We start from the raw sequence: 19,689 nt of genomic DNA on the forward strand, positions 1-19,689 counted from the left end.
GCATTTCATTTTCATATATCAAGTGTCGCATTGTGTGCAATTTTGGTTACAATATTTTCCGAATCGGGCCGCAAAGTTTACAATGCCAGGAAATTCCCATAAAACAAACGGCCTTCGCTTTTATTTATTGCTGCTCGGGGAAAGCGAGATCGCTGGGAATCGGAAAATCTTTGCTTAAAATCTGTAAAGTTTATTTATTTATGGTCCTTGAATGTAATCAATACATATTTCGGTGTAAATATTTGAAAGGCACAGTTTCCGAAAAAAGGTAATAATACCAGATAGTTTGAAAATGTTGTTTAAAAAATTAAAAATGTTTAAACATTTAAATAAATTTGTCTTCCACTTTAGGGTGCCTTTGTTGCGTTGCCAGCTGGATTTACGGCCAACAAATTTTCCCTGCTCCAAAATTACTCAGTCTAGGAATAATATTTTCCGGCCTAATAGCAAGGCATTAAAAATTTATTGAAATTAATAGGAGGCGCTGCTCATGTGCTGTGCACATTCCCTGGCATCCTTCAAATCCCCCCATTAACTCAGAACGCCAGAAGTAAACTCATTGAATTTTGCGGCAGCGACGGCCTTTGTTCAAATTGATGACTGTCATTATTTTTAATTCCTTTAGCGTTAACAGCAACTCATCAAGTTGAGTGTTTAAATTCCATTTATGGTCTTATTTTTGCATATTTACTTGAGCTTGTGTGTAAGTATTTTCCATCCTGGCAATCAAGCTGAGTGTTTTGAGCTCTCCTGTCCTTAAGACTCCATTACTTGACCCTCCCGACGAGAATAAATTCAATTCAATTAAGACAAATGAAGTATACGCCGCGTGAGCCCTCAAGAAATCATTATTATTATGATTGCTTCCACGAAAATATTTTCATGCAGCAGAGCAGCAAAGTAAAGTTACCCGAAAGTTCGCCAAGCTCGAGGTCTCTATTGTTGTTTGATAGTTTAGTTTACGTAGTTTTCACTTTATTTGCGGCGCAACTCCGGCGTAAGTAATAAATACTGGTGCTGGTTGCGATTTATACGCACACATAGAGATGGAGATGGGGAGTCCTTATAAATAAACATGCAGGTACACGTGTTCTCTCGCAATTTGTCCCCCATTTGTATGTGAGCCGTGTTATTAATTAAGATTCGCGCTTTGCCGGTCTGCACTAATGGCCAAGAGGGAAGCTTCGCGGGTTGAGCATACTATATTTATGCGATTTTAATTGAACGCTCCCTCTCGTTTGGCGAGTAATGGTAAACGAACTTTGTGGGAAAATCGATTAGTTGTCGACTTTTGTCTTACGGTCTTCGTTGGTCGAAGTGAAATATGTATTAAAATCAAATTATAACACAAGTTTATTAAATTTACAAGAAATGTCAAGAATTCTAATAAGAAAATCAGCTTAAATGCTAAAAAAAATGCCTATCCCTGTCCCCGGAATTAATTTGATAAGCCCAAGCATTCCGGCACGCAACTCTTGATTAATACATTGCCATTTCTTTATTATCTAGCGGAGGAGCATAGTTTTATGAGCCCTTAATTAATTATTCGGCTAAGCGGCGCTGTATATGTGCATGTCGCACATAAATATACAAACTGACTAGGACGAAATCGGGCAGAGTCCCCGGGAAGGTATCAACTTGTACGGGCTGCGTGAGTTTAGTTTTTGTCGTGTTTAATTTGGGTTTCTGTTTTCCTTTGTTCCTTGACAACATTAAATATGCATTAAGCGTTGATTTCCAAGGGGTTTCGGCTGGGCCCGTGTTTGTTCTATATGCTCTCGATATAGGGACTGTGTGCTCGTTTGGGGGCAGACATAAATTAAGAAGGAAAACCGTTTATGAGCCCGCACAGAAAGGGAAAACTGAATCATCAGTTTACTAATTGCATCTTGGCCAACCAATTATTTGCGGTTCTGGCCGGTTTATTATGGCTTATGGCCAGCCTTCATAACTTTCGGGGGTAATGGGACGCACGTGCTCTTTATGGACAGCATTTGCATTCCATCGTTTCGCAATTAATTCTCGCAATGTTTAACCGTTCTTTCTGATTATTTTCTTGTGATTTCCCACAGTTGGTCTCCAGCAATCCCAACCAAAGGAACTGGCGCGGGATCCTCATCGCGCTATTGGTCATCATCATTGTCCTGGCCCTGATTGTAACTTCGGTGGTGAGTCTGATGCAAAAATAGCATGATGTTTGGTTATGGTCCCTTGTGCTGTAATCAGGCAAACAACCGGTCTAATTGTAAAAATCGGTGTTACAAATGAATTTATGGGCAATTAAGTAGGATTCAATTGCTGGGTGGCTCGCCCCATTGACAAACATCAATGATTGGCCAACCCGAAATCCCAAAATTGATTCAACTAACGCACTATACAATTAAATTTGTTTTGGAAAGCAAGCCCAAAGCTATAACCACAATACTGTCAAAACAAAAGCACATTTAGCTCGCCCACACGAAAACAGTAAAAATACGATCTAAATAGAGAGGCAAAATTACTCTATAAAAGCGAAATTTAAATACTCTGCTAAAACTAATATTTATACTTTAAATAAAGCATTTAAAGTCGGTGGTCTTTTATAAAATTAAATTTGAAATGTGAAATTTTAATTTCAATTTATAGAATTTATTACGCAAGTCAGCAATATTATTGTCGACTTGGAAGAGTATAGAAACTAGACACTCTTACTCCGTTCACTTCAAAAGCACACACAGAAAAAAACAAATTCTCACTCGTAATTGGATGGTGAAAGTTTTCTCTTTTAATTGGCGAATCTCAGCCGTTCAACAACAACATTTTTGTGGCCTGCTTTTTGGCTGCTCGTGTAAATATTTCAACAACATTCAGTGCCAAAGAAAAAGGAAAACTCAAACTCCCATTAATATTTATGTGTATTTTTATATGTATGTACTTATGTATATATATTTAAAGCAATTGTGATAAATTTTTGTGTAAATACGTTACGCTCATTTTTGTCTTTTGTCTGTTTGTTTACTTTTTGCGATTTTGTGGCTGCCTGATAAATTTACCTTCCCCACACCACCGACCATTTTCCTTTCCATTCGTTGTTGCTGTTGCTGTTGATGTTGTGTGTGTGTTATTCACGTGTGCCTGCCTGCCTGTCTGTCTGTCTGTCTATCTGTGTGAGTGTGCAGAAGACAACATATAAAATTTCTACATTTATCAAAAAAGGTGCTGCTCACGCCCCCCGATGAGGGACCGCGGGTCAAAGGGCAGCGCATCAAGCTGCAGGACATCGTCGATGGCCTCTTCGTGCCGCAGAACTCAAACAGCAGCTGGATCGATGGTGAGTGCTATACTCAAAAAAAATATATATTCGTTGTTAGTCTTGGGTGTAATAGAAATCACATGGGTTTTAAAATCATTCATTAAGGTGCTTAAAGTGTACTGTACTTTTGCTTACTTCCTAAGCACATTAAAAGTGATTTCTACATATAATAAAGAATTTCTTATCCAAACATCTAGGGATACAAATATTTTATTCAAGTTTATTTTACTTCCTTAAAATAAAAAATTTTTTAAATAATGTAAATAAGTTTGAAAATAATAATTTTCGTATGAGGTAAAATCACTAAAGTTTTTAAATCACTTTATTAGGTGCCTAAAAGTATGCACTAAATAAAAAAGCTTTATTCAAAATATAATGTTACCTTCTTTTTAGACACCGTTTAAGTGATTAAAAAAGCTGAACTATTTGATTTGGCCTCTCCTAATACCTTGAATTATTTTTTTCCATGTATGTGATGAGTGCTTCTCAGTGGCCGTTCTATCGGGCAAATCGCTTTTAATTTCCGCTTTCATTTCATTTTTTGCAGGCGAGGAGTTTCTGTACCAGGACCATTTGGGTCGCATCTGTCTGCTGAATGCAGCCAATCGCTCGGAACGTGTCCTCATGTCCAATGTGACATTTGTAAGTACATTTTGTTGAATTCCAGCCACCCCCTTTGACCACCCACTACTGCCGCTGTTTGTTTGCTTATTGCTTATCTCTCTGAGCAGAATAAATATTTGCCCCATCTTATTTACGAGTCGGGGAGTTGTCGGAGTTGTCCTAGATATGGCGGCGGGGAGGTGGGCGTGGCAGGCTAGGCAGATATCTCAAGTGTACACACTCGACTTGGCAATGTTAACTGATATTATGGCGCGCACAAAAGTGGGCGAAACAAATGGGCCAAGTTATCGTTAACCGAGTGCGGCGACTTTCCCCTCAATCCACAGCGATGGCGATAAAAGGCAAAAAGATTTTTATGTCAATGACTGGGTAAACACATGTGGAGGAAAGCGGGAGGTGAAAGGCTTTCTAATGAATAATGCGCGGATGGAATTGAAAAACAAACAAATAAGGGAAACTCAAGGCAAAGAAAATGAATGCCAGACGAAGGAGGGCGGCGAACAGAAGCTTTCCTTTGCCAACTTGGCAGGCGAACATTTCGAGTGCCTCGAGGGGCCAAAAATGCAACAAGTGCAGCAACTGCAAGTCAACAGTTGCCAGTTGAGTGGGGAAATAATTAATGTGCAGCCGAATCCAAAGAAGCACGAGTGAGCAGTCGAAACGGCATAATGGCAATGCATATTCATAGCCGGCTAAGAAACTGGCACAAAGTTACTTTGCCTTCAGACGCAAAACAAGAAGTGAGCAATGAATAGCTAAATGTAAAACATCAAGTCGGCTCTTGATTGAGTTGGTCCATTGAGAATAATTTACAGATTGTTTTCCCAGCCAAATTAAGGCAACTCTTTGGCAACAATTTCTGGGGCATTCAGGCGGCCGTAAACAATGCCGCAAATTTCGAAAATTTCCAACGAGCCACCGACAAAACTTCCGCAATTTTGCGTGCGAATCAGAAAAGACCATTAAAATTGTAATTAAAATTGCGTATACGCAACGTGTTCGCATTGTAACAGCCGCATTGGCGGCGGCAGGAGGCTCCACTCAACAGTTTTACGCATAATTTGCAGCAGGCATTTAATACCGCTCACTTTCAGAAAACCCTGGCCCCCTTCACCTTCACCATATCGGCGGACAAGCGCTATCTGCTGCTGGCCCAGAATGTTGTGAAATTATTCCGGCACTCGTATTTGGCCCAGTACACGCTCTACGACATCCAGACCAGGTGAGTTCCGGCTCAATGCCGCGCCCGTCCGCATTTTAGCACTTTGCCCTTGATCGCATTTCGTAATCCCCGCCAGCGAGAGCATCAAGCTGCGGCACAGTCCGCACCAGGATGAATGGCCCTATCTGCACTACGCGCGATTTACGCCCGCTGGAAACGCGTTGGTCTGGGTGGAGGGCTACGACATCTACTACCGGCAGGAGGTCCGCAGCCCGGCCGTGCACCGGATTACCCAGGATGCGGTGCCCGGAGTGGTGTACAACGGCATTCCCGATTGGCTGTACGAAGGTGAGGCGAATTTCGCGAATTTATATCATAAATTCCCCGAAAAAAAAAATTAAAATAAAATCCTTTTCGAACAATATTATTTTCGACTTTGTGATAATAATATGCTTGCTTTTGTAACTTTTCCATAATTGTTTCCCTCTTAAAAATATAAAAATGACATCAAACCCATTTATTAAGATACTGCTTCTCAGAACATCCATTTGCATTGCTTGCAGGATATTTTACTCAGCTGGCACTTATTTCAATTTTCCGTTCTGTTTCGCATTTCGCAGAGGAGATTCTTCATGCAAATAATGCGATTTGGATGTCCGACAATGGCCAACTGATGCTGTACGCCACCTTCAACGATACGCACGTCCAGGAGCAGCACTTTGCGTGGTACGGGACGACGGGACCGTCTGGAGGACCAGCGGCGGCTGCAGCGGGAGTTGGCGGAGGCGGAGGAGCAGCGGGCGCCTCGTCCAGCGGCAGTAATCCGCATGCCAACCTGTACCCGGAAATCAGGTCCTTACGGTAAGTCGTGACCCCATTAGGGCCGGAGCTCTGGCTATATCACTTTTCGATTATGTGTTAATGATGCCTCATCTACGTCGTGCCCTTCGCCACGTCTAATGGCCTCCCAGCGTCACGCTTAAAATTCATGAAGTGACAGGGGGGCAACCTTTTCTCAGGTGGATTCAACCTTTTCCTAGGGCCATCCCTTTCTGACTGTTGGGGCATTAGAATTAGTTTCTGAGCATAAGACAATACAATACTTCGGGGTGCCTAAGCCAGTTGTGACGTATTAAGGTTGATCCCCTGTCAATTGGGTTTGATAAATTGCTAGAACGGACCTCGAAAAGGTCAACGTCCGATGTCAGCTCAAAGAGAGGGCGTTTGGGGATTTGAATTGTCTTCTGGAAATAAAATAATTAGGGCTATAACTCTATTGTTTTCTCCTTCCTTACAGCTACCCAAAACCGGGCACCCAGAATCCCACAGTAACCCTACGAGTAGCTGACCTGAAGGATCCGCAGCAAGTGCGCATCACCGACCTAAAACCTCCACAAATTCTGGCTCATGAGTAAGTCTATTGTTCGAAATGATATGTTTATACACGTTAGGCGATGTCTGGCGCTCACATCTTTAAAGATTTCGGAATAAAATAAATGCAATTTCGTTGCCTTTAGTAATATCTAAAGAAATGTAGAAGAAATTTTTTAAATCAGACAATTCATTAAAAAGTTAGGAGCAAATTTTGGAATTCAAGGAGTGCAAGCAGTTGCTTTGCTGCATGCATATCTCCATCTCTCTCGCACTTCTTTAGCTGAGTAAATTTATTTTATTTCAAATTTTAAATTTAATCCAAGTGGTCTACCTAATATCATTAAAATATTTAGTTCAAGGAATTTGTAAGCTAATCAATGTATTTAACAAATTTGTATCATAACCGTTGCCCCACAGGGATCACTACTTCAGCAGCGCCAGTTGGGTGAGTCACTCGAAGATCGCTGTGGTGTGGCTCAATCGACCGCAGAACATCTCGGTGGTCAGTGTGTGCAAGGCTCCGTCGTTCGAGTGCATTGAGGTGAGTCCATTTGGGTCGGGCCACTGCCGAACCACCAATCTCCTAATGAACCCCATCCGCTCTTGGCCCTCCACCATTGCAGACCCACCGGGTGAGCGGAGATGGACGTGGCTGGGTGGACACTGTCTCAGTGCCGCTGTTTGCCTCCAATGCCAGCCTCTATGTGGCCATCTCCCCGCTAAGAGACGGCCTGTTTGGTAAGTCACTGAGTTGTCAAATTGCCCTTTGTTTCTCCGAGTGACAAAGCCTGCTTTCTGCTTTCCCTCTTTCCCCTTTCCCTTCTCTCCGGCAACCAATACCTCTTAATCACAGGCTATTTCCGGCACATCGTGCACGTGGACATCGACAAGAACCGGGTGCTGCCCCTCACCCATGGGCCGTACGAGGTGAATCGATTGCTGCACTGGGATCAGCTGGATAATTGGATGTAAGTGATTGCGCACACACGAAACCGGACCAACTTCCGTTCGTTCAGTGGAAAATGATGTGTATAATACGTATACGTATTGTCATGTATAGGTTAACACTGAGAGCATATTCACAATTTATACATTCAATTGACCTGTAGAACACATTCACTATTCAGATTAAAATGCGACAAGAAAAAAGGATATTATTTAAATAGGTGAATATTATGGAGAAAATTTCCAAGGATGGTTTTAGTTTAACATGAATTAAATACATAGCTTTAAAATTGAGACAGTAGTTCTAAAAGAAACGGACAGAAGGACAGAAGGACAGACGGACAACGGATATGGCTAGATGGACTCGGCTATTGGTGCTGATCAAATATATATATACTTTAAGGAGTCGGAAACGTTCCAAACTTCTGACTGAAATTATACTACCATCTGCAATTGATAATAAGGAAATAAATGAAAGTAATCCTAATAGAATAATCTTATAACGCTCACTTATTTCTGCAGCTACTTCCTGGGAACTCCGGAGCGCCTGCCCTCGCAGCAGCATCTGTATCGCGTATCCGCCCTGCCTGCCCGCCAAGGCCAGGCTCTGCACCCTCCGGACTGCCTGACGTGTCCGGCGGTGACGCAGTGGGCCGAGGGCTACGACGAGGGCCACACCAAGTCGCCGCCCAAGCTGGTGACCGCCTGGGATGACGACTGGGAGGATTCGGAGGAGGCGGAGGCGCCTCCACCCCAGCCAGCACTGCCGGTGGAGCAGCAGCCTCCGGGGAGGGGACAGAGTGCCCCGCTGCCACCGCCACCCAGCGATTGCCTGTACCACGACGCCCAGTTCCCACCATCCCGCCAGGCGAAATATGTGCTCGTTGATTGCCTGGGCCCAGTGGTACCCACCGCTATCATCTACGGCCTGAAGTCCACCGCTCCGGAAGGCGCCAAGGTGAAACGGCAGAGCACCCAACAGGAGGAACCACCCACGGAAGGGGGGACAGAACAGAAAGCGGCCAAGGAGGAGCCCAAGTCGCAGTTCCTGGAACTCCTGGTCACCGTGCAGAACAACACGCGGTTGAAGGAAAAGATGGCCAAGACGGCCATGCCGCAGATCAAGACCTTTCCCGTGATGATCTCCGGCGGATACCATGCCCAGGTCCGGCTATACCTGCCGCCCGTTCTGCGCGAGGACGAGATCACGAGATATCCCACCATACTACACGTTTACTCGGGACCGGGCAGCCAGCTGGTCACCGATCGCTGGCACGTCGACTGGAACACCTATCTGGCCGGCAGCAAGGACTACATTGTCGTGGAGATCGACGGACGGGGATCGTCGGGACAGGGCTACCAGCTGCTCCACGAGGTATACAAGCGCCTTGGCAGCGTCGAGGTCTCCGACCAGCTGGAGGTGAGCGAGTACCTCAGGGACAACCTGCACTTCATCGATTCGCGCAGGATGGGAGTCTGGGGCTGGAGCTACGGAGGATATACAGCCGCATTGGCGCTGGCCGGGCAGCAGTCGATATTCCAGTGCGGGATCAGTGTCTCGCCAGTCACAAATTGGAAGTTATATGGTGAGTTTGAATAGTTAAAGGTAATGGAAGGGGGTCCGGAAATCTCGATCATTGGGAAATCACCTGTTAGAGAGCCAAAAAGTATGCAACAATATATTTTTAAATTTTAATTTTTTACTGCATACTTTTTGACGCCTTTTTAAGTGTTATCAAATTTCCTACTAATTCTTTAGAACACGAAATTAATTTTAATTTTTGTATCTTTCCATTTTATTTCTTTCAACATTTCTTTAATTAATAACTACAAAATTATAATTGATCATTTTAGACTCTACGTATGCCGAACGCTATCTGAGTTTCCCCAACGTGACGGACAACTACAAGGGCTACGAGGAGAGTGATCTTTCCAAGTACGTGGACAATCTGAGGGATCGCCAGTTCCTGCTGGTCCATGGAACTGCGGACGACAATGTGCATGTGCAGCAATCGATGGTCTTGGCCAGATCGCTGACCAGCAAAGGGGTGCTCTATAAGCAGCAGATATATCCCGATGAGGGTCACAGCCTTTCGGGGGTCAAGCGGCACTTGTACCGATCGATGACCGCCTTCTTCGAGGATTGTTTCAAGAAACTGGTGGGTGAAAAGTCTAAGCTCTAACAGTTACTTTGTATTATATTCCACTCTCCTACCACAATTATATATATATAACTCTCTCTATTTCTCCTGCTCTCCAATTAAATACATAACCCACCAAATCACCGCCAAAATAATACCACAACTGCCATTTCCGTTTTTTTTTACATTTTCGGTTGGTTTTTCGCCCAATTCCCACACCTTCGTGTAGATCGATCAGCAACAACAAAATCAAACAGATTCCATGGATTTCCTGGACTTTCATAGTTTTTATGGCCGCTAAGTTTGATTCCATATCCCACATCCTTCAGATAATAGGTACAGTCGCCGTTGTCAGTTTTTCTTTATAAATACCATTCGTCGTCGGTTTCTCACTGTTTTCAAGTTGTTAATTGTCGTTGTCATTGTCGATGTTGTCATTAGTTGCAGGTTCTCTCACTCTTTTTACCAATTCTTCGCTGTTTACATGTCTTATTGACCATTTTTAATGGGGACCGAATTTATTTACTTGCTTTTATGTGTTTTAAGAGTTAAGCTAGATATTGATGTTTGATGTTAAAAATACACGTAAGCCTCTTATCCTCTCTCCTTTTCTTTTTATTAATATTATCCTATAAAGAAAGAGAGTTTATTGTTTATGAAAGTTTAATTAATTTAAGAACTTGAAGAGTTTAATATATAAATTATTTCTTCTAAATGTTAAAAACCAATAACAGGCTATAAAAAACATGCTAAATTTCTACAATTTTTCCATTTTGTTTGGAGCATTAAGTTCAATTTCACCAATTCCTTTTTGCATCCCATCTGCATAAGCTTGGTGTTATGATTTTCTCTGCTCCCCCCAAAAACTTTCCTAGTTTGTTTCGTTCTTAATTTAATATTAAACGCGTTGAGTCTGAATTACACTTGTTACACTTTAGGCTTAATGTGGCTTACCAGCCGAACTTCATTTTCGGTCCCTGTCCCAGTCATAATCGTATGTGTTTGCTGTTTGTTGCCCTTTTTCTTGGGCCCGTTGAGCTGGGCGAATATTGTGGCTTCGGTTGAATTTAGTTGTGTTTTTATTTAGTTTTCGGTTGGTCTTCCCTTTGGATTATTTTTGGCTCTTGTCTGCTTCCGGTTTTGGTTTTCTTCTATGAGTTCTTTCATCTTCCTGTGTTTTTCGGGAGCTTTTCCCATTATTATTCTGAAAGTTTCGCCTTGAATATTTTTTTGCTTTTGCCCCGAATTTACGTTGATCCTTTGTTTGATTCAAACAAATTGTTTTTGCTGTCCTACATTTGTATGGCGTATGTTTGTGACCGCGTGTGCGTTGCTGGGACTTTTTGTTGTTGCTCGATGTGTTTTCCTTTAACGCAGGCTAGATACACAAACACATAAGACACTTAGACACACTTAACCATAATAATTTACCTAAATGTTTGCTTATGCCTTGATTGTGCTTAACTCTACTTCATGTGATCCTGCTGTCCGGCTAACATATTCCTTTTCCAATTTTTCCACTAACGCTGTCTGCCAATTAATGTAGAAAATCACTGATTTCGATTTGCTGGACTAATGGTTGAACTTTTACCTTCCGACAACAGGTGCCGCCGGAATCGAAAGCAGGTCTGGGAAATGGCGGCGATATGCAACAGCAATAAACATGACTTATGGAACCTGCAGCGGAAAATGTATAAAAATATAAACAGCGTAATTCTGATAACAAAAGTATGGAAAACAACAAACTTCAGCCGGAACGTGCGAACGAAATGTTTTTTGTGAATTGCATTAAATGTGATTTATCATGAACACCAACCCACCCACACACACACACACTCTCGCAGAGAGAACTGTTAAATGGCAACGCAAATAGCCAAACAACAACAACAACACCAACAGCAAGGACAACTAAGTTAAATGGCATTTTGTGTAAAATTAATAAGCAAAGCAGCAGAAACAGCAGCGAAAGCGAAATGCCAAGTAAGTGTGCAAAAAAGAAGCATAAACAAACAAATGTATGTATGTGCGCGGACAAAGCGAACAAAATCAACATGGTTGTGAAAACATAACTCACACACAAACAGAAGCAGAATCACAAACACAGGCACACAGAGAAAGCACGCACAAAGGTAGGCAATAAAAAGTTACACATGCGGCTTTTCTTCGGTGACAGGTGTGACATTTCAATGCCCTCGCAGAAGGTGTTTTGATTTCAGCAGGCCATTTGCCACCTTCCTCCAATAAGTCGGTATTTTTTAATTTCCTTATTATTTAAATCTATTTTTTTTTGTTAAAAGTAAGAAAAATTATTGAATTCAAGAGTAACAATCATGAAAACATAAATATATCTGAAAGGATTACTGAAATTAATTTAGGTGGGGTATTTAGACCGTCGGCTTGTCAAGGCTTACTTCTTTTGTATTCCCCTGTAATTTATGCATTTTTTGCATAAATTTCCAATGAACGGCAAACAGAAATAAAATTGAAAAACCAATTTATTGAAAATGCTACACGTGGACCAGCTGAGCTTCATGCTGCTCTGCCTGAACGGAAATGACCAGCATAAATCAAATCTGACAACATTCTAAATGACATTTTCTGATAGTCGAACGGTTTTATCATTTGCCAAGGGAAAGTTTTACCAAAACGGGTAATGGCTCACAGAGGGCGGAAAGTGGCCCATAAATTGGGACTGAATTTATGGACTTAGCTCATAATTGAGTCTGGATTTTCAAACTGTTGACAGAAGGAATGATTGAAGTGAGAATTTGTGAGATTAAATACGAATTCAATTTGAATAAAATGCAGTCTTCGTTCAAATAGATTAAATTTCGTTTTTAATTTGATTTGCGTTACTCGTAAATTTGATCGTAAAATTTACTGCCCCAAAAAAAAACAAAAAGAATAAAAGTGAATAATGTCCGAGAGATGGTCCAGCCTCAGTTGGCGAGAAAATAATTCGTTTGCAGTGAAGTTTAATTAAATCAAACGAAATAAAAATTCAGCAATAAATAAAGCATAAATATTTTAAATGAAAGGAAGGAGACGAGCAAGCGAGTTCTCCACGCAAACAAATGCATAAAAAGTACTTTCCAATAAATGCAGATATAATTGAATTGTCAGAAGGCAAATCGAAAAATTACAAAATGGCCAAAGTAAAGTTATTACCAAAAAAAATGGTGGATTCAATGTGAAGCTGAACAAAAGTTATAAATCAAACAAACCAATTAAATAGTATAGATGCATGTAAGTAGCGCAATAATATTTATTAGATAAATTTACGACTTTTTGTTCAATTTAATTGCCACTACTTTTCAAAGCAGAAAAAACAGAGAATAGTGACGGTAAAGTAGCGTTAGTCAGAATCCACACTTAAACCAAGCAAAAGTAGTTAATTAAGTGAAGGTGAATAAAAATGATAAACCAAAATGAGAAAAAGGTCAAAAATAGCTGCGATACACATTAAACATAAAGTGAGGTAAAAGCAATGCTCAAAATGTATGAAACAAAGAAAATGAGCAGAAAAGCAAATGACACCGCATCGCACATTCCGCAAGAATCTCAATTACCCCGTTCCCTCCGTTTATTTCACTACCAGAGCAGTATGCAAAAAAGGATTATCTTTAATTAGACATTTGGCACACTTTTTCGAGAGCGGCAGTTAATTAGCAACCGCCGCCAAATTCAGACTTGCGGCTCTTAACTCTGATGGTTGAGCAGAACGTTTCCCCATAGAATGTGGATTGCGAGGTGTATCTGCAATAAGTGTGGGTATGCAATGGTATACCATATACATAAATTTATATAAAATACAATCACGAAATACACATTCTACACAAAAAACACGCCGAAATCAAATCGATATGGGCATGGTAAATTTCTGGTATTTATAAGCATATCGTTTTTACCAAGCAATACCGAGTTCTCCATCTCGGAGTTTCTCAGACTTTGAAAAAGGGATAGCGCTTAAAGTTATTTGAGTGGGAGGGAGAAATACACATTCTATTTCGAACTGGCCTCCTTTTATGATCTTTACTTTTCGAGCATATCAAGTCAAAATTGATACCACATAAGATCAAAACGAGCATCGTTTGATATCAATGATACAACTTTGCTAAATTACTACAAACTCCTCAGAACCGATTTAATATGACATCTAATTGGCACGCAAGCATATTACATACTATGTTTTTCCAAAAAATCTGTTCAAGTTTCCAGAACACATCGCTACTTTATTTCCAGCTAAATTTCTATAAATATAAATGTGTGTATCCGTTTACGTTCTCTGCAGTCCGTAGCAATAGCAATCCCAGCGGTATAGAGTTTCCCCAACTTTCAGGGCAATTTTAATAATAAAGCCGCGTCGGCCGCAAAGTATGCTACACAAAATATAAACTCGTCCTTACAGCGCACTATGGGGAATTTGACCACTTTTTTTGGCCAATATTAATAACTCCATCAATTTTAAAGATATCAAAGTAAAACTTTAGCAATCGTTATTATTTATCACAACGCATATTCTGCATGAATATCTTTCGGATCAGACAACTATATCATATAGCTGCCATAGGAATGATCAGATCAACTTTGCTATTTTTAGAGATAAATGCATAAAACTTGATAAGTACTGTTTTAATACAGTATTAAAACCACACAGAAAATTGTGTTAAAATCGGAAGAATATTTCTTTTAGTTTCATAGAACCGAAAATTCTCAGAGTTTACATGCCATTTCTTTCATTTTTTGATACAGTTATAGCTTTATTTTTCTTTTTACAACCTCCTAAGTCCGCTTTTATTGTCAAATGGTGGCGATAAGGGTTTTTGCCTTACTTTAGAAGACATTTCAAATGTATGTCTATTGATATCTTCCTTCCACAGTGCAAACAAAGGGGCAATTGCAAAATTTGAGGTTATGATCTAAAAAACTAAATTTCTCCAAGAATCGAAAAAAGTGAATTTTCTGACTACATTAATTTTAAAGAGAATTCCTTACTCTTTAATTCCCTAAGGTTTGATGGATGGACTCCGCTGGACTCGCTTTGTATCTCTATTTAAAAATTGGTTTTCTTTAAAAATATTCATGTTAGACCGGTCACAAAAATAATCGATTACAAGAAAACCACGATTAATTTAGATTGTTTAATCACACAAATACTTAGTGCACACTACCCTCCCTTGAATTAATTCAAAAAACTCCACTTAAATTGCTTTAAGACTCTTATTTTTAGCAATTAAATAGTCTCAGCATTGCGTCAAATTTCTGAGGCGTGAAAATGCAACATACAGCAGCTGATCTAACAGCTGTAAGTTAGCAGAGGCGGCCTCTATCGAAATTCCTGAAACGTAACATTGAAGATTGGTCTTCCGTTAAAGTATTCTAGAAAACACAATTTTAGTTTAACGACTTTAAAAAAATGGGTTTTGGCCAAAAAAAGTGGTCAAATTCCCCATAGTGCAGCGTTACCGTAACCCCTTTCCATTTTCATTTGAACCCCCCCCTCCGCCCCTGCCACGCCCCTCAGGTAGGCAGTGATGTGTGCTGGTGTTGGAAAATTGCAAGCCAACATAAATTTATGTCTGCCTGACACTTTTATGTGCCTCGCTGGCGGTTTCAGCTTTTTACGTCGCGTTTTTAGACGCTGGCAGAACAGAACGCATGCCAATGTTTGGCTAAGCCGCAGGTTTTCCTGTCCACAATTAACTCACACAGGTGCCGCTCGCTGTACACCTGGCCAGTGGGCGTGTTCAAAGGGGGTGGGGGGTGGATGGTGTGTCTGTGTGAAGGCGCCTATTTTTAGCCTGAAAGGTCGTCTGTAAGAGGGGCTGTAAAAGGCCAGCTGCTGCTGCTGGGAGGATCCTCCACCTAACCCTAGTTCTGCCCATCTGTCCCTCGTCCTGTTGACACACAGACACACGCGCACATGAAATAAAGGATAAAGGTGTTTGCTTTAAAAGGGCCTCTCCCCATCTCCATTTCCATCCCCATGACTGCCCCCAAACACTGCGAGATGAAGCCATAAGTGCGTTGCTGTGTCATAGCTATAGAAATGGAAAACGGCTCGAAAAATATAAACAAAAGGAATACCGAAAAACAAAAACATTTAAATGCTTTCTATGTAGTGTACTAAGGACCAATTACCAATGAGGCGTGCGGGAATAATTAAATAAATATATATATATACATACGGAAAATATGAAAATGTAGCAACGCGCAGTAGAGGATTACAAAATTTGCAATATATACATAAACACACATACGACATAACGACTATTGACTCAAATACCATTTAGTAATTATACAAGCATATATATAAACCCAATGATATATACAAGAAATCAAATAAATATGTATACACAAGCGGATATGGTAGTTTAGTTCGTTTAGAGGATCAAGCGTTTGCATTATTCGAGTTACGACCTATGAAAACCCCAAAAAAGAAACCACTCTGTATTGTTAAAGTACTATTAGCTCAAGTAAAAGCTCGACTCCTGGGTCAGCGGCTCTGTAAAAAGGGAAACTGTAATATACGCCTATACATAACTAAATAACTATACTTTGATATATGATAAATATATTTTATAAACAACTTTTACTCTTACACAATAAACAATTTTAATACTCTATCTTCAGCCTTACCGTAAACTAAATGAAAGAATCTAAGAAAGAATACTGTAACTCCTTAGGAAGAGCTCAGCAGGCCAATGTGCAAAGACGAAAATCGATCCTAACCTAAGCCTAAAACCAACGAAATCGAATACAAGTTGTTAGTTCTGTTGTTTGATGTAAATAAGCTTTAACGTGGTTAGCTCAACTCAAATACTTTGTTTACTCCTTTCGTTAAAGATCGTTTGAGGAACACCTGAACCGATAGCGAAAACAAAACCTTTGTGATCCAAAAAGTTTCTTCTCTTCCATGAAGCAAAAACCAAACTAACCAATATAATATTATGAATTTAAAATTAATATGTAATTACATTGACTTAATTAGCTGAGACGTTCAATAATTTCGCCTGGCATTTAGTAAAGGAAATCGTGAAAAACGAGAATAACTAAAATAAATGAAAGCATGAAGCCAAAAAAAAAAGAAACTGAAATAACCTTGTCTTTTTATTGTCTAACATTTTTCTGAAATTAAATCAGAAAATATTAAAGTTTCAATTTAATTTGGAAACAAATCATTAATGAAAACAAAAAGTGTGGTAAGTTCATTTATCTCTTCTACTTGAATTGAATAATAATCCCCATATCGATGCATTTCTTGGTCTATTGGCAAACTCAATCAAATCCACACCTCTGGGGTCCGAATTAAAAATGAAATATTGCTCCCAAGGAAACCCCAAAGAGATTCTCCGTAAATCGAAAATGTAAGCCGTGGAAAAGTCCGGCTCGGCAATCTGCATAAAACACGTAACGAGTTGCAGGTCTGGCCCCCTTTGGATTTTTCTCCCACGCCCCTTTGTTGGCCACGGACCGCGGACAAAAAGGCGGCACGCAAATGGCCACAAAATGTCCGACTGGCATGCAATGGCCATCAGTTTTGTGGGGCCAATGGACATGGGCCAAGGGGAGCAGGAGAAATGGGGTTCTGGGAGGGAAGGCCTTCTGCTTCCACCAGGCAAACTTTCGACTTAATTGGCCAATTGTTTGCCAAGGCGCTGAGCAAGAAAAAGTGTTGCATATTTGATGCCGCTTTACACATTTCTTTTCCTTTCACTTCCCCCTTTTTTCCCGCCCAACGATCCGAAGCGAAAGAGGTGGCAAGTTTTAAAAGCCCTCGTTTTGGCAGCTAATAATTTATCGAAGCGATTTCAGCGACCGTCTAATTGCCACTCAAGCGGGGGTGTTGGCCAACGGTTATCGGGAACAAATATGAAAATATGGCGTATAATGCACGGATGGCATGGAATCACGCTCATAATTGAGCCGCAACGATGAAAATGTCCGGCACAAATTGCCGACCACTTAAATCGGGAAACCCGAAACGTTCAAGGATGGGTATCGGGTACTAGAGCCGGAGGGGGAAATGACCACCCACACACTCACGTGTGTCACTATGGTCATTATCTAGTTTAAGCAGTTGGCAAAAGGAGGAAGTATCGTTAGACATTGTCATTATATAACATTACTGCATTTTCTTGCACGGAATAGATTTAAAATTTAGAGATTTTTGTGGAACTGAAGTGAAAAGAGTATTTAAAATTTCTGGGTGAGTAAGTGAAAACAATGCTGATGATCCTTGGTTTGCAAAAATAACGAATGCCAACACAACATCAACAGGAGAACCTCTCTTTGTATCGTAGTATGCCCTGAAATTCTGAATTCATTCATTTCAATTCTATTTGAAATGAATTTAATGACTTTCAAACTTACTTCGAAGTGAATGAATGAATGAATGATTTTAATGAAGTTTAAGAGTTTTTCAGAATTCAGAAGAAAGAGTCGAAAAATTATGAAAAAACAATGTTAACTGCATGGTCGTTTCTCGTCAAATGGGAATGCCGTTTGAATTACTTCGGAATTCATTCACATTCAATTCTGCTAAACTCAAAATTCAAATAAAACATAAAATTTTAAAATAATTCATTGTGCCTAAGGTAAACTGATTTTAGCTATAAACTTTACAATTAGCTTTTAAACAATAACTTAACTTAACAATAACATTGAAAGTTAAAGATATACATATATGGTTTTTTCTTTCTGACCTTTAACCTTTAACTTATAAGGAACACAATACCATTCGTATGTAATCAAAAAAGGTGTCGGCTTACAGCAAACATGATGTGGGTTCAGTGACCTAATTTCGGTACCGATTCCAATTTATGGCATTTACGATAGCTGGAATGTAAATTTTAAGTGTTTGCTTTAATTTTTTGTGCCGATTCGTTATTCTAGGCACACCAGCTATTCCACGACCGCCTCTCGCCCATCCCGCCGCTAATGCCAATCAATTGCCGTCCCATGTCCTGACAAGGGTTCCTCCAACAGTTGGCTATTTTTGCGCTATTGTGAAACGGAGACGCAGACTTTGGACTCAGAGACGGAGATGCCAGCCGCCTGTCAGAGAAAAGCAGAACTCAATACTGGTGCAGGATAATGCCCCATATACGGCCGTACGATACATAAATAATTTACATTTCGCATGGTCACGCACAAATCATGTGAGCCCCTCGTCCCAAGCAAATGGGAACAGTCAGACGGAGAAATTGGAATTTGGTTTGGGGCTTTTCGATTTTAGTGGGGCAGGAGCCGGGGGCGGCGGGGATGCCGCATGATGCGTATAAAAGTGACAGTTCAACATGGAAACCCACTCAAAATGTTAATTGATACGTATGCAAGGCGATTGCGGGCCGCGGGGCACACAGAAAGTTTTCAGTTTGCTTTCGGGCGAAAGCAGAAACTTTCAGCGGTATGATTTTCCAGGGGAGATTAATGCTCATCTGCCGATAAAAATCAATGTTAAAGTGAAACAAATTAATAAGAATTTAAATGGTTTTTAGTGAGTAAAATTACACTAGTAAAATTACGCATACAAGTTTGTTTCCGTCGAACTTCCGTTTAGCTCCAACCTCAGTTTGGTTCAAACTTTCCATATTCACGTTATTTGGGGTCCTGGTTACGAGAAAAATAGTTAAAGACACAACGGGATCGTGAAAAAAAACCGGCCCATCCGTTGGAAACAGTTGGGATTTCTGACAAATCAAATCCACATTCAGCATCCGTTAACTGCTGATTTGAAGAGCAGTTGCTCATCTTAACACAAACAATGGGGGATTTGAACTCGAAAAATCAGTCGTATAATTATTTTTCCTACACAGAAAGGATTTTTTAAAACATAGCAGCGCTTTATAATTTTATCATACCAACATTATTTTTAATATGCTTTTTGGATTAAAACTTTTTATTTCAGCCTCTTTTTGCACCTTAATCTTGTCATTTTATGGTATAATTTCTCTGTGTAATCTTATTGAAGAATAAGATGATTGTTAAAGATATTTCTGAGATTTAATTTTTTCGCGCCATTTGTTCAATTACGTATTTATTTAACGAACATAATTTGTGAGCTAGGTGGTATATTCTGATACCCGACACTCGGTCACATTGTTCATAGTAAAAGTATCGATATATCGATAATATTTGTGTGCAGCAGC

The 19,689-nt window shown here is 40.3% G+C and overlaps 1 protein-coding gene across 3 annotated transcripts in view; it reads left to right on the forward strand.

The window, feature by feature from the left end:
* Dpp10 (Dipeptidyl peptidase 10) overlaps positions 1–11,815 on the forward strand; it is a 44,638-nt gene extending 32,823 nt beyond the window's left edge. The window contains exons 2-15 of one of the 3 annotated variants that reach the window (XM_070216618.1): positions 2,073–2,168; positions 3,196–3,310; positions 3,840–3,934; positions 5,011–5,138; positions 5,215–5,426; positions 5,699–5,939; positions 6,376–6,489; positions 6,870–6,993; positions 7,076–7,190; positions 7,306–7,420; positions 7,920–8,983; positions 9,252–9,556; positions 9,768–9,874; positions 11,143–11,815. In XM_070216618.1, coding sequence (XP_070072719.1) covers positions 2,073–2,168; positions 3,196–3,310; positions 3,840–3,934; positions 5,011–5,138; positions 5,215–5,426; positions 5,699–5,939; positions 6,376–6,489; positions 6,870–6,993; positions 7,076–7,190; positions 7,306–7,420; positions 7,920–8,983; positions 9,252–9,556; positions 9,768–9,839 — 2,796 coding nt within the window. In that variant the 3' untranslated portion in view covers positions 9,840–9,874; positions 11,143–11,815. The remainder of the gene's footprint in view (positions 1–2,072; positions 2,169–3,195; positions 3,311–3,839; positions 3,935–5,010; positions 5,139–5,214; positions 5,427–5,698; positions 5,940–6,375; positions 6,490–6,869; positions 6,994–7,075; positions 7,191–7,305; positions 7,421–7,919; positions 8,984–9,251; positions 9,557–9,767; positions 9,875–11,142) is intronic. The other 2 variants (XM_070216613.1, XM_017156287.3) reach the window with 2 other exon arrangements.
* The last annotated feature ends 7,874 nt before the right edge of the window (positions 11,816–19,689 follow it).

Source organism: Drosophila takahashii, chromosome 2L (genome assembly GCF_030179915.1).
Source record: "Drosophila takahashii strain IR98-3 E-12201 chromosome 2L, DtakHiC1v2, whole genome shotgun sequence".
In the NCBI taxonomy this organism is placed as follows: Eukaryota; Metazoa; Arthropoda; class Insecta; order Diptera; family Drosophilidae; genus Drosophila; species Drosophila takahashii.